The 15167-nt window shown below is 41.9% G+C and overlaps 1 protein-coding gene across 14 annotated transcripts in view; it reads right to left on the reverse strand.

The window, feature by feature from the left end:
- Window positions 1-6201: 6201 nt before the first annotated feature.
- SOX5 (SRY-box transcription factor 5) overlaps window positions 6202-15167 on the reverse strand; it is a 613556-nt gene continuing 604590 nt past the window's right edge. For all 14 annotated transcript variants that reach the window (XM_039570312.1, XM_039570314.1, XM_039570311.1 and 11 more), the window contains 2 exons: window positions 14918-15134; window positions 6202-11664 (listed from right to left, as the gene is read on the reverse strand). In XM_039570312.1, the coding sequence (XP_039426246.1) occupies window positions 11361-11664; window positions 14918-15134 (521 nt within the window). In that variant the 3' untranslated portion in view covers window positions 6202-11360. The remainder of the gene's footprint in view (window positions 11665-14917; window positions 15135-15167) is intronic.

The following is a 15167-nucleotide window of genomic DNA, read 5'->3' on the forward strand; positions in this document are numbered from 1 at the left end:
CATGAGTCGGACCCAAGACAGTTCTATTTGAACTTTCACCCTATTAATGCATATCACAAGTTTCCCCCCAGCTGGGAAAGAATCTGAGTTTCTGAACTACCACCATTTTCCTGAGGATGACATGGCATTAACACAGGGAGGGAGCAGGAGAAACCACACAAACTAAACCAGCTGGTTCGAACTTCACCTGGCAGACCCATGAGTATATGAGACTGGTTAATCTAAGTTTCCCCATGTTCAGAATGAAAGTTTTCTAGCCTTTTCCAGGCATTGATTTTACCTTAAATTGGACAACTCAAGCTCTCTCAGAGTCATCAATACATATTTTCATCAATGTGTCCTTATGTGGTTTATCACCACATTACCCGTGTTTGATCACTCTGTGCACTCATGCATGTCACTGCTTCCTTTTTAGTGCTTTTTGTGGTGTTTTTTGTCATGCAGGGCAAACTGAGAGGTCCCCCTATGCTGCTGAGCCCAGATCAGGGCCTAACATCTCCCAGGGATTCTTTGCCTCAGCATACACAATGTGTCAGAGCATCACGCCTGAATCTGCCGAGCGCAGTGACAGCGCTTGTGATGTGACAAGGCACATCAGATGCTGAACATGTCACAGAGCAACAGCAGGGACAAACGTGGGGGGATGGAGAAAAAACAGTGAGTGGGGAAATGGAAATACCCCTGCACCAACTCTGCTGATGGTGACTTGTGCCCACAGAGTGGACATTGCCAAGAGACTTTGGAATATATCCACATGCTGGCAGCAGACAGTGCCCACCAGGCCATTAACACTTGTTTCTAGTCTTTTCCAAACTGCAGATTGTTAACTAGCAACTAAAACTTAAAGAAAGTCTAAATGCCTATAAGTGAAACAAGGCAGAACTCTGCTTCAATAAACTTAAAAAGTGGCATTGTGAGGTTTTTTTGCATTGTATTTTGTGAAGGCATTGGCTTCCAGATTGTGTTAACAAAAATATGTTGTTTGACAGATATCATCTCAGCAGACAGGTTGCCTAATCTGTTTTATTGACAAATTGACTTATTATTTGATCAACTTGAATATAGTCTTCAAGATATACTTCTATTATAAAAAAGTACATGGAACAGAGAATAATGTGTTTAGTCCATCATCTGCTTTCAGCTGTCATTTAAACATTGGTGTGTCTGTAAGAAAAAAGTTATCCAGTTGTTTTGATCATGCTGTCAGAATTGTCTTTATTGTCTGGGGAGAATGCCCATGTAATTTCTTCTTCCTTGATACGATAATATATTGACCTCCCTCATTCAGTCAGAAGAAAGCAGGTTATGGTGGCTCTACCCACCACCTACATGAAGTTTCAGATTCTATCAGAAGAGAAACAAAGCATCTCTGGGAGCCAGAATCACTTATACTTCACTTCCTCTGTCTTTTCTTTCAATGGGACCAGGAAACAAAGTGAAGTTAAAAGGTTTCCCTCACTGAAGTCAGAAATGCTTTAAAAAAAAAAAAAAATTCTAAGCTGTTGTGTTGCTGTCTTTTCATTAAGGGGGACGAGGGTGGGCTGTTGGTTATATTTATTTTAAAGTCAATAAGTTCCACTTGAAAAGTTTCAAAAGTATAAAGGATATAAAATAAGTAAGATCTGTATGAATTCAGGTAACAAGGCAGATGTGACAGCTTTAAGACTGTTCTTCAGCAGATTGTTTTGGGAACCTTTCTTGTATCCTCACCTTTGCTGCCTGGTTTTGATGGGAGAAATCCTGCTCATCCCTGCCCTGTGGGGCTCTGATGCACAGGCACCAAGTGAATGAGAAGATCAGAGAAGATTTAAACCTGGACCTACAGAAACAACCTGCTACCTTTGTCTGTTTGCTCTTAATACTTGGGAGCAAGGCAGTCACCAAAAAGACCTCCTCCATTTAGTCCATTTCTGGGTGTCCATCCCAATTTGTCTGTTTACACTTACAGTAGGTGGATCAGCTCTACTAGGGGTAATAAAAAAGACCCTGATTTTGTGATAAAAAATCCCTCTGGATTCCAGATTATTATCAATATTAAAAATCTTAGCCCTTTTAAATCAAGTGGAATAGACTTTTCATTAGGAAAGTAAATGCACAAACTGAATTAAAAAAACCCCTTAAGTTGTCAATACAAAGGAAAATTATTTTCTTCTTCTTGTTTAACTCAGTGGGTAAATATATCCTTAGAGGGAAGTTGAGCAGGCTTTTGATGCACAAAATCTGGATTTTGATAAGAAGAAGCCCCCAAAAGAAGCCCCAAATCCAAACAGTTACGTTAAAAATAAGGGAGCTCTAGGAGTGACAACAAAACCAGACCCTGAGCTGTACAATCCCTGGCCTCTGTTTAGCAAAGCACTGATCTAGCTAATGGAAACCTGGCCAGAGAAAAAACCAAACCCAAATCACCCACAATTTGCTCATCTTTGGGGGTTTTTTCCTTCCTATTTTTTTTAAACTGCGGACGTTTAATGCCATGCTTGTCTGAGAGCTTTTCCTGTAGCTAATAATACTTTGCACTGTAGTGCTTTTAATCCAAAGATCTCAAAGTGCTTTGCAGGCATTAATGAATTAAACCTCATAACACCCCTTTGAAGTAGGCATTATTATAGCAGTCTTAGAGATGGGCTGAGTAATTTTCCTGAAGTTGTAGAGAAAGTCCCTGACAGAGTCAGGAATAGCTGCCGAAGTCCTGCGTCTCAGCCGCTTCTGTAACCACTATGCCATTCTCCCAGATTAAGTCTCTTAAATCATTTTAATTTTAAATAATTACTTTGATTTACTTACTGTATTAAAGTCATATCTCTGTTAAATACAAGGGGAGGCACTGATTTATCCTTGGTGGGTTAGGCATTCAGTGCCTGTGGAAGTTGGGCTGATAATGTGAAGTTAAACTGACACAAATCCCTGTGTGGGGATGCTTTGCAGGGGGATAGGAGGTGCTTTGCAGGGCTTAGCTTGAGCCCCGTCTTCAGGCACAAACACTCAGTGCTCCATCAGTACTGCTGACACCCACCCCAGGCCCTGGTGCACCAGTGTAGCTGCCTGAAATTACCAGTAGCGTTTTCCAGGGGTGATAATTTGCACTAAAAATGGTCCTTCTTATGGCTACAACTGTGCCTATGCCAGCAGTTTACATTATTTGGGATACACCAGCCCTCCTCTCTGCTTTCTGACATTGCTAACTAAGACTAAACACACAGTCGAGATTTAAACCAAGTCTAACTTATGTCAAAAAGCCATTCAAACTGCAGCTTGAATTGCCACCCAGGGCTGGCAGAGTTTTAGCTAAACCTTAAATTCGTGCTTTTAATTAGGTTTTCAATTATGTATGTACCATTCTACCGTCATTTAGGCCCAACTCTACGGAAAGTCTTCCTGCTTGAAGTATTTTAGGTTTTTGTGGAAAGAAGCATTTTGGTGTGACTTTAACCTCTTCGTAAAGGCTTGGCCTCCACAAGGAAGGGGTGAAGGGCAGGCCTAATTTTGGTCAAAGTAACATTCCATGCTGCCTCTGGCAGCAAGTTTAGAAGCGTCCTAAAAGGTAAATTGCAAACCTGCAAATAACCAGCCCCATAGTCAATAAATTATTATTCTCATGTCAAGCAGTTTCCTCTGATCAGGTTAGTGGGTGGGAATCCCCCATCACATCCTCTTCAGCCATATGGAGCTGGGTGGTGGTGACAGCTGAATTTGTTGGACGTCCAGAGCTCTGAGCAGAATCTGTCTGTGATGGTGGACAACTCTATCTGAGCACTTGGTCCTCTCCCTGCTTCCCTGGCCGCAGACACCTGCTGCTTTACCAGCAGAAAAAAACCACTGAAAACCAAAAAAACCCCAAACCACTAAGCACTAGCAGATCTCTCAGGATCTCAGGATGTTGGATACAGCCAGCCATCTCTTAAGGCTGGATATCCAAGTGGCCAGGCCAGATGTGGTGTAAGTGAGGGTGGGAGGTGTGTAGGTGTGTGTGGGGAGTGGGAACATGTGACCCACCCGAGCAACGCCATAAGGCCATGACCGCAACGATGAATGCAATGTTTGCATGACTGAAGGTTGCACAGCAACAGCTCCAAATTATACTTGGGAATCTGCAGGATTTCTTCTGCATTAGCTTAGATCAAATTTACTTACCGGAGAAAAACACTCACAGAACTCCTGCAGTGCCTTGCAAATCCATCCCAGAGCAGGGAAGGCAGGCTGCCACCCCTGTGCCCTGCACGGCTGCTCCAGCAGGGATGTGCTGCAGCTGGGGCACAGCTGATGCTCACAGGGCTGCCGACACCACCAGCCTTCCTGAATAAAGCCAAGGATTCTACAGTGCTTGTTTCTTTTGCCTGTCTTTGTTGTTATCTCCCAAGAACCTCTGATTCCAGTGCGCAAGTGCTACCCTAACACCACCAGACATGAGCGGAGCATCCCAGGGACTGAAATTAGCTACTCCAACTCTCTCGCTAGTCTCAGACACCAGATTACTTAGATAAACATGTTCACAGGATTTTCTGTACCTTTACAGCATGTGTTTTCCACTGGCTGGCCTGACAGACGCTGCCTGCTCTTCTCCCACATGGCTTTCCTACAGTATTGCTGAATATTTATTAACTGAGAGCTTATTGACAAGCTCCCATGCATCCTTTTCTCACTGATGCCAAAGTCACAGCACTGAGTTTCCTCGTGAGGCACATACGCTTTCCATAACCTTTCATGGCTTCTGCGGGGGGTCTTTTCACTTTCCTACACACACAGAGCTCGGTATGTTACTTTCTTGGTAGGAATGCGCTAATTGTCACATGTCTTTCTTTTTTAAATAGTTTAATGTCATAATTATCCTTATTTTCTTCCTTCCTGCTACAGGCAATTGCTGGAATGTTTTAGAAGTTTTTGAACAAAAGTCAAAAAAACCAACCAAAAACCCCTTACAGCCTGTCTAGGGAAAGAATTGTTACCACTCCCAAGTCTGGGCCATATCACTTAAGGACACTAGGAACTATTTTTTTTCCTTCAGCTGCATACTTAGGATTTGTCTTTCCTGGTTTTGCAAAGCCCAGCCTTACCCACACATATTACAGTTTAGATGTATCTTCAGCGTAGATTTTCTCAGGTTCTCCTTGACATTTTTCCCCCCCAGATTTAGGGAACATTGCTGTTTCTGTCAGGTACCAGCCCCACCACAAAGGAAAAAAAAAAAGTCACTCCATCTCCGTGTAAGATGGTGAGAAGACCTTGCCTGTTCAGTCATGCTCTGGTCCAGGTGGGCAATGTGTGCCATGTCAGCACCAGACAGGTGCTCCCTTCATCACATGTTGCTGACAGTATTGGAAAAATTGATTTTGACGGGTTAAACGATTCTGGCTTTTATTGGACACCATCATATGGTTCTTCTCAAGCCCATTTCCACTTCTGCTGGACAGGAGCTCTGTAGGTGCTCTAGGCTGCATCAGGAATCTGCCAGAACAGATCTCTTGTTTGCTGGAGGGAAGTTTCAGGTGCCACCCCGCTCAGAAAAAGCAGAGAGGACAACCTGGCAAGCCAAAGAAGTGGGAACAGGTTTGTAGGATCTCCACCAGCTACCTCCTGCTTTCCCAAATATTGCCTTTTCCCTTTAGGAAATCTGGAACTACAGAGTGGCATCTGTCAAGCCGTAGGCACTTGAGAGTAAGCACCCATCAGAATAACTTACTGTCAAAAACAGGTACAAATTCATTTCATCCCACTGCGTGCCATATGCTGCTGTCAAAACTTCATGAACTGTTTAGGCAGCATGTTGGGACATTTTGACTAACTATGAGCAGAGCTATTTTTTTCATAGCTTTGTGTCACTGGCGTTTATAATTGGGTATTTCCCTGAACATGCTTTGGTCTCTGGGCAAACAAGCCTGTGGCAAAAGAACATAGCCTGGGAAGGTGGGCATGGGACAAACCTCTGGATTTGGCCATCCGTTTATTGTCCTGACAATGAACTGGAAATTGCACTGTACCACACTGTTCAGGGACCAACTTCTCCTTCTGTTTTAATGCTAATATTTGAAAGATGGGGTGATCTTTTTGTCCTGTGATTTGATGAAAATCTTGAATATTGGAGCAGACTGGTAAGCTGAATCTAAATCTCATTTTCTGCTGCTTGAGCCCAGCTGTTTTGTTCTCTTGACAGGAAAATGTGCTAGCATGCCCTTTGCTATAATAAGTGGGAAACAGACCACAGGATAGGTAAAGAACACATTTGCTGTTTTATTGGTGCCTTGCAGGGCAGTAATACTGAAAAAGGGGAATGCAAAAGAAACAAAAACCCAAAAACCAAAACCAAAAACCCAGGATGGTGGCAATCCACATCGTATTTTTTTTAAAGAGTACATCAACTCCCGGTTTTTTTCATTTATTGTGGCATGAATGATAACATAAAACCAAAACATGAAAATATACAACTTATATTACACTATGTGTTATGAACAAAATAGAAATCTATAACTCTATGTTATATTTACATAATTATTTCTTTTATTAAATTTCAAGTGAGATGGTAGGTTGCACATACTTTGTTTTAAGCTCCAGGCATTTGATTGTCTCTATTTCTTTTCTATTTTCATTTCACTTGTAAAATCCAAAACGTTAGAAGGAGTAAGAGCTTTAGAGCCAATGGAGCTATATAAATACTGTTTCAGCAAACCAGTGACAAAAAACACTGGGGAGTAGAGAAATCAGTCAGTAGAAAAAACGAACTTGACATGTTCTTCAATCTGGGAAACTGACAAGATAAAGTCGAAAAAATGTAAATATAAACCAGGCTAAACAGACAGCCCATGCCCTGTGAATTGAGGATACACTTGAATCCACATCTAGTGAATTACACAGTTATTTGCAAAATGGAAGGATAGTTCTACTGAGAAGTGGGCAGACAAAGAAACTTCCTATCCCATACATCATGCCCTGAAACATCCAAGATACCACACAGTTGCCGTTCTTTACAGCAGATGAATTCTTGCTAAGGAAGACCTACGTCTCCACGGAGTATAATTATTTTTGATGTTACAAACGTGATGTCAGAGGCTTCTTCAGGGACAGTAACAGCTCATCTCTTTGGATTAAAAAGAAAAAGCTCTGAAAATGTGCTGTAAAAAGGTTAAAGACAATTTACTTTCTAAAAAATGATTTAATTAAAGACAGTCTACTGCAGTAACCAAATCTTTGAAATAATGTCTTCGAAGACATTCTTCCATATGCATTCATAATAAGAGGATTTCGTTACAAAACTAATTAAATGCTATAATAATAGCTAGTGTTCTTTTCTGGGGGCCTGATTAATATAGCGGAACGGTTAAATAAAGATGTTAAATGCACTTAAAAATCCTATTTTACTAATATAAGGCATGAATAAATGGAAAAAAGGATATACTCTGTGTTATTTAATTGAGCTTAGAAGCAAGTGCCTCAGTTTTTTTCCTTTTTTCCGCCCCCTTTCCCCACTGGTGGCGATGTTCTTTCTCAAGCCCACAAGATGCATGGTGGATCCCCCCATTTAGGAGGAGGTGGCCTGTACACCCCGGCCCAGGCAGCTCCCCAGGAGCATCCTGGCTCACCAGGCTCCCAGGGAAGAGGGGAACAGGGCCCACCTCAGCATTAGGGCCTCAATGAGCTTTTAGGTTAATATGATCCTAATCTCTTCTAACCTGGTTTTCCTACATGCTCCAGGGCACAGAACCCAGGAAAAAAAAAGAAACAAGACAAGAAGATATTTTTATAAATGCATGTTTTGCTTTGTTGTTTTTTTAGGGTTCTTTTCCCCCAGGAAATTCAGGCAGGACAAATACCCAATTTTCAGATCTGATCTTCTACTGCTGAAGGATATATGGGTGCTCATCCTTGGACCTAAAAAAGCCATTAGCACGGGCATTAAGTATTTTGCTGGTTTGGAACCCCAGAGCCTTTTTAAAAAATTTATGTTTTCATCTTTTGGCCTTTTTTTTTTTACTTTTTAACATTTCTGCATTGGTTTCAACATCCCCATTGTAGAGGAGGTGGATAGTCCACTAAAGCAACCCATTCCCAAAGCCTGAGGGAAGGCTGGGGTGCAGTCCCTCCAAAGGGAATGTGTATGGAACAAAATCAGCTTGTTCAGCTGAGCCCTGGCTGAGGTGGTGCGAAAAGCATGGGGGTCCTGGAGAAAGGCTCGGTCCCACCGTGCCCATGGACACCAGGCTACCTCCAGGAGTGGCTCCCGCAGAATTCAGGACTGAAACTTGGTCCCACTGAAGTCCAAAGGCCTCCTTCCCACTGACCTTTTCCAGCCCACGCCTCCAAGACTTGCTCCAATCCCACCCGCCACAGTGGCACCTACCTGGAGCTAAAACAAAGTATTCCGGTAGCCTGAAGTGACACAATTAAACCAGATAGTCTCTATAACATGGTGGAAATCAAGCATCCAGCAAATGTGAGGTGAACCCACAAGAGTCAGAAGTAATTTGTTCACAAAGACAGGGAACAAATTTAAAAGTTTAAAAAAAATAAAAGGAGCAAATATCTGTTTTCACATTGTACATAATAATGATATAAAAACAATTGTCTATTTTTTTTCCTTCTTATCCAAACAGAGTGCTTCAAAAAAATTGGCTCTAGATGACTGGTGTAATTAAATAACTAAAATGAGTGATGAGAGAGCAGAAGTTAATTAAGATTGAAAACAACACTCCCATTAATTCACTCCATCATAATAAACATCAGAAGTTGACATGGCTGGGGCCAAAATTAAAATAAAAGAAAGAGAAATGGTGTGAGCAGAAGAAGAAGCGATTTGTTTTCATATGTATATCTATATATTTATATATATATAAAAAGGTAAGGTGGGGAGGGGTATCCATTTTAAATAGCCTAACAGCTTCATTTGCTGCACTGCCAAATTAGAACAGAATAAAATAAAGTTAAAAAAGGGGGGGTGTAAAATAAATTATACATAATTTACTAATCTGGGAACAGCTGACCATTATTATTATTATTATTATAATTACCATTCAACACTAGCAAGAAGAGGCAGTTCAACTGAAAAAAAACCCCCCAACACAGTCATAAAATACAAACAAAAAAGAACCCTCTCTGACATGGAGGATATGATCAGCTACTCCAAGCATAATTTCAGAGCAAATCTTCTGAGAGAGAGAAAACAGAAAAGAATGTTTCAAAGCAGAGGTGGAAATCAAAACAGGAAAAACAGAACAAAAATAAAAGAGATGTAGCAGGATAAAACTATCATATGTCCAAACCGCTTGTCAGAGTATTGTCCTAAGTCTTCAATGGCATTTGCTTTTTGCTTTGCACAAGGTCTGCAGAGGTCAAGTTACACTTCAAGTGGGATTTCAAGAGGCAAAGAAAGGCATTCCCCCCTTCCCAGTCTCTCCTCCTGCCTGCCCCATTCATTCTGCGCCTGGCTGATTGCATTGAGGGCTGAACTTGCCTGATTAAGGGACTGTTTGCAAAATCAGTGCTGCCAAATAGTGGTGACCAGGGTAGTGGTGAGTGCTTGGGCTGGGATCTCACTGCCACTAAGATGCATAGGACTAATTTTACAAGTTAGGGGTGATAACAACAGCAATGCATCTCCCTCTGGGAGTAGGAATTTACCAGGAAGCAACATAAAGTTGGCAACCTCAGTTAAAAAACCAATTCAGAGGAAGGTTTTTGCTTCAGCACGATCCCAAGACCTTCCTTTCCAGGGCACAGAGCAGCTCCCAGATAGCTTCCTCAACTGGTTGTGGTCACCCAAGGAAGACAAAACTGCCCAAGCAATGTAAGTGCTCTACAGCAACACTGAAAATATTTCAGCACAGGAGGATAATTTTTCAGTTGTGAGAGGCAGCAGTGAGGGAGACGGCACTGCAACTGTTTGAATTCTTAAAACTCCACTTTGAATATGGAAATCTCTTCACAGCTATTAGCCTTCCTTCCTACATGAAGATCCCACTGATAAAAGAAGGATTTCTGCCAGTGCACAGGAGAAGAAAAAGTCAGTTAAAAAAAAATTGCCTTTTGAATCAGAAATCAGTACTCAACTACCCTGAAGGTTCAAGGTCATTAGAACTGGAGCCGGTTGGTGGTAACTTAATTATGCTCATCAAGGAGGTAACATTTTCAGTTGCCGTGTCCTGTGCAGAACAAACCACATTTGGACAAGCCTTTTTTATGTTGTTTATGCTGCCACTTGAAGTGTAAACTAAAAGTAAAGGTTCCTTACAGACCAAGTCATTTGGAGGGTGCAGGACTTCATTCTGGAACATGCTTTTTGCTCACAATAGTCCAAGATTATTCTTATTAGTACCATAAACACGCACACATGAAAATCCAAGACCATAAAATATTTTTTCTCTAAATTTCTTATGTCTCTCTCTTTTTTTTTCACCTGAGAACAGCACCTACAGTTTCCTTTAAAAAGCAAAAGCAGAACCAAAAATATATGTCTAATCTCACCAGCTGCTGGTATATCAGGTTTTTCAAGGGATTGTCTAAGATACAACACTGTCCTAACTTAAGACAGAGCAAGAAGCAAAAGAAAAGCCAAAGAAAAACAGAGGAAGAAGAGATCAACCTAAAAAACAGCAATTTGGACTAGTTCAGCGCTTTAGTAGAAATTTGGCACTTGCTCAAAGACTCAGTATGGTGTGCAACTGATGAAGAGAAGTCCTCTCTTGAAAGGAAATAATTGCTTGTTGGGGTTAACAGAAAGACTCCCCACTTCCTTCCTTGCCAGCCACGCGCACAGGCACGCACACACACACACTTCTGACCCAGATTTGACAGGGAGGAGGAGGAGGAGGAGGAGGAGGAGGAGGAAGAGAAGGAGGAGGACGAGGAGACAGAGGGGGTTAAAAGGACTTTTATCTTTTTTTTTTTCCTGTCAGGTGCATTACCAAAAAAAAAAAAAATTATTTCTCTTTAAACTGTAGCACAAAACAACAAAACACATTCACAAGCCACTTGTTGGCACTGTGTACCTGAGTGAGAATTTCTAGAACATTGTAGAACAAACAGCCATAAAGTTTATTTGAAAAAAAAATAATAATAATAAAAGGTCGACGGGTAAGACTTCAGTGCTTGGGTATAGCAGCTGAATTACTGGCATTATTTTACCCATAGCTTATATCATTCTGTTGTTGTTGTCGTTGTCTTTGTTTCCTTTCTTCTGAGCCTTTTTTCTTCTGATGCAGGCTGATGTCTATTAGTCAGCTGATGTCCCAACTAGTTAAGACTAACAGTTAAAGTAACAGTCAGTGTATGAGAAAGTTAATGTGCTTGGCCACTGGCAAGGGTAAACCAGATGGGGCTTTATTTTTTTCTTTTCTCCTTGAAGTCCTGCAGGTCATGAGACATTGGGACCCCAATCAGTTGGCTTGCCCCGCAATGTGGTTTTCACTGTCACTGCCATAGTCCGCATCGGGGTCGTCCTCCTCCTCATCGTACTCATCGTAGATCTCTCCGTTGACGTCATCAGGCTGCATCTCCTCCTTGATGTGTGGCTCCTCGCCCTTGATTCCATAAGTGCTCTGGATGACGGGCATGCCAGGCTCTGGGCTGCTGGACACGCTCGAGTGCTCCGAGGGCAGGTGTGGGGAAGGCATTCCCGCCATGGCAATGGCTCCTGGGTACACTACACCCGCGGTGGCAATGGGGATCTGTGCTTGTTGCCTGACAGGAAGAAAAGAATAAAAGGAGTTGGAATGCTGCATGGAATAAAAGGAGGGTAAGTTCAACAGCATATATTGTTGGGCATGCAGAGGAATTCTTATATCAATATTCCAGACTCACTAAACGATGCTCCACAAATGAACATCAAACCCAAATCAATTCCACTGATAAGAAAACCCAATCTCTGTTAACATCCCTAGCCGTACCTGAACTACACAGCTTCAGCTTGCCTGCTTGGGGGTGAAATTCTTTTCTGGATCAGCTGGGTGCCAGCCAAAAATAAACATTCTTGCCAACTGTGGACCAACTCAAAACCTGTGTATTTTGAAAATCTTCCTTTTAAATAATCCAATCTGCTATCAGGACTAGACATAAAAGTCACAGTAACTAGACATAAACTGCCAACAGGAGAGAGGCAGCAAGGTCTAGGTAGATTGCACAGGAATGGGAAGGTGCTGCATTAAAATGCCACCGGCTGAGGAGAAAGCAGAGACAATGTTTACTCCACATTCATTCAGAGACCTGGTCATTTCTAGGGAGAGGAACAGCGGGCTTTCTGGAGCTAACATGGGTTTGTAGGATGGATCTCTAAAGGCCTCCCACTGGAAAGTGATAGTTTCCACTGGGAGCAGCCCTTGTGAAAAGCAGATTCTTTGAAGGAAGGTGGATAAAATTGGGAAAAGGCAGACTTAAAATGGAAGTGGGCATTATTTAAAAATAAATAAAAAGCAAGCCAGAAACATGAGCATTTGAGAAAATCTTCTACAGATGCCTTTATACAGCATCTAAGCCTTGGAAACCTGTCTGCAGTAACAAAAGAAGAATTATTCCAGGCCACAGAAATTCCCTTTGCATCAAGAACTGCAGCTGTGTTACACTAGTGTTTTGTTTCCCTGAAAAGCTTCAGAGTTCCAACAAGCCTAGAGGTTTAAAATTCATGCTCCTTTTGTTTCCTTGCTGCATGAAGTAATTCCATTGCAGTAATACTCTTCAGTACATGCTGCACATTGTAATGTCATCAGCGGTGTGTCCATCTGCTCTGAAAAGCCTTGCCACAGGAGACAGGGCAGAGTCTCTTGAGATGAACATTCTTAATTAAGAATGAAACCCTTCCCTGTTCCCCTGCTTGCCTGTGCCCTTGCTGCACAGTAAGCCTCACACAGTACAGTGATCCTGAAAGACTTTCCTCTGCCAAACAGCTTTATACTTGTTTGGAATTGCTTGCTGCATTTTCAGATACTTCCTGCCTGCCATCCGAGCAAGGCCTGCCTCCACAGAGCCCTTATTTCCGTGTTTCTGAAACAACTCAAGTTGTCTCAGCTGAAGATACAGCTCTTAAAGTAGGGAGCAGATCTAAGTTGCATTTTATTCTTAATTCAGTAGGAAGGCTTTTGTTTTCTGAGTCAGCATCTCTGCAACAAGATACAACACACTTAAATTGGTTTTACTATTTAACAATAGGAACACTTTGCACTTAAATGGTGCTTTTCAGAGTGCTTTTCAAATATTAAATAATTTAAGAATAGTATTTTTCCACTTCCGTGGGATGTCCAGCCTAGAGGATCTTGCAGCAGTCCTCAGATAGTAATGTATTAGGGCTCTCAGCAGGCCACGCTTGCCACACTACCCCTGAAGATGAGGACACTGAAATAGGGAACATATAAAAATTCCCAATCCTTCCCACTGTGATGCCTTCAGCACAGCCACAGCTCCTGTTAAACCAAGCACTTATTGTGGTGCCCAGGCAGAAGCTGGGCTGGTGTTTAGAAGTTTAGCCCTAAATGACGTGTACTGGCAGATGCAACAGATGGGGAACTTAAACCAGGAATGCAACTGTAGTGCTGTGACTGGCGGTATCACACACCGACCCCACTGCACACCCCACAGCCACTCTGTCAGCAGCTTCCATAAAGATTGCACCCCAGGTTCTGTGCTCTGGTGTCCTAGTGCAAATTACCTCCAGAAATGTCTTGATTTCGATGTCAGCCTTGTTTGGAAAGCTGAATTTCTGTATGCAGAATGCTACAAGGTTAATTTTTTTCCTGTGATGAGGCATGCATGTTAACCAGATAAGCAGTGTTTTGGGGGCTCTGTTGCCACCTATTCTTTTTCCATAAGGCCCCCTCCTCTTTTTTTAATCTCTTGATGCTGAATGTTGGCTGACTTCCCTGTGTTTGTTTCAGTGCTTACCACTGGGATCACGGGACCTGCCAGCACCACAGGGTTAAGCAGCTCAAATTTCTCTGCTGAGCAGCTTATTCTAACAATGCACACTGTAGCTGTTTAAAACACAGTCTGATGACACTTAACAGTCACTGGATAGATGGTCTCTCCTTTATTGCTACTTCTAGCCATTAACTAACGAGATGTGCAACCCAGTTAATATTGAAAGGATTCCAAATTCAGATGAAACAGAACACAAATTCCATTATTTTGGAGGGTCGCTCTTGTTGCTGGTTTTGCTTTTTTTTTTTAAGATCCATGTTTAGCTTTTAATTTTCTCAAATGAATACAGGAATACTGTGGAATATTTGATTACTTCTGATTCTTTTTGATCTGCTGTAACCAAAACCAAGGACTATCTGCAGAAGGAAAATATATGCTAGTCTTCCAGGCATATTTTATTCTAATCATATCAAACTTATCTATTAGCTGTTTATCAGAACTGGTCTTCTTAAAATTTCTGCTCAATAGAAAGCATTTAACTTGCTGGACTATAAGACACTACCTGGAAGGACAAATGAACAATGCAGACAACTTCATGCTTGATATGAATCAACTGAGCCAAGCCCATATTCCAGCTCAAGTTCAGTGTGTTCAGCAGTCCTTCTGCAGACCATTTGCCACAGATCATGCCGAGTGCAAACCTGTATTTTTGGCTTTTGGATCAAGAGGCACTAACACAGATTCCTTCAGATACTCTCTCTGAGGCCTCATAATAGTTATAAGGCTTTACTAGAAGACTTACGTTTCATTAGAAAACTTTAAAGCTTTTTTTTTTTCACGATCAGAGTGGAAATGGGACAGTTGGCTGAGGCTTTAAGATGAGTATAAAGCAGAGCCAACAAAAAGATTCCTAAAACTGCATTACCTCCTCCTGGAACACATTGTTATGAAGTGTAAGTCTCATTTTCTGTTAGCAATATCTAACGCTCGTGTCAATAAACTATAACATTTACCACATGGAATTAAGAATTCTCCCTGATTTTTATTTTCAGTTTTTGATGAAATGAGTAGTTGAAAGGTCCCATACCCAACATTAAAGTACTGCCTCATCTCCTGGCGTCTGTTGCGCATGATGGCCTTGTACTCGCCAATGCGTAGTTTTTTGCCATCTACAAGGCAGGTACGCTTCGGCCTGGGCTTGTATTTGTAGTCTGGGTATTTCTCCAGGTGCTGTTTGCTGAGCCGGGCCTGCTCCTCATAGTATGGCTGCTTCTCTAGGTTTGTCATAGCTTTCCAGCGAGATCCTGTCACCAAGGAAAAAAAAAAAGATGAGACGC

The sequence above is a fragment of the Corvus cornix genome, chromosome 1A (genome assembly GCF_000738735.6).
Source record: "Corvus cornix cornix isolate S_Up_H32 chromosome 1A, ASM73873v5, whole genome shotgun sequence".
Taxonomy (NCBI): domain Eukaryota; kingdom Metazoa; phylum Chordata; class Aves; order Passeriformes; family Corvidae; genus Corvus; species Corvus cornix.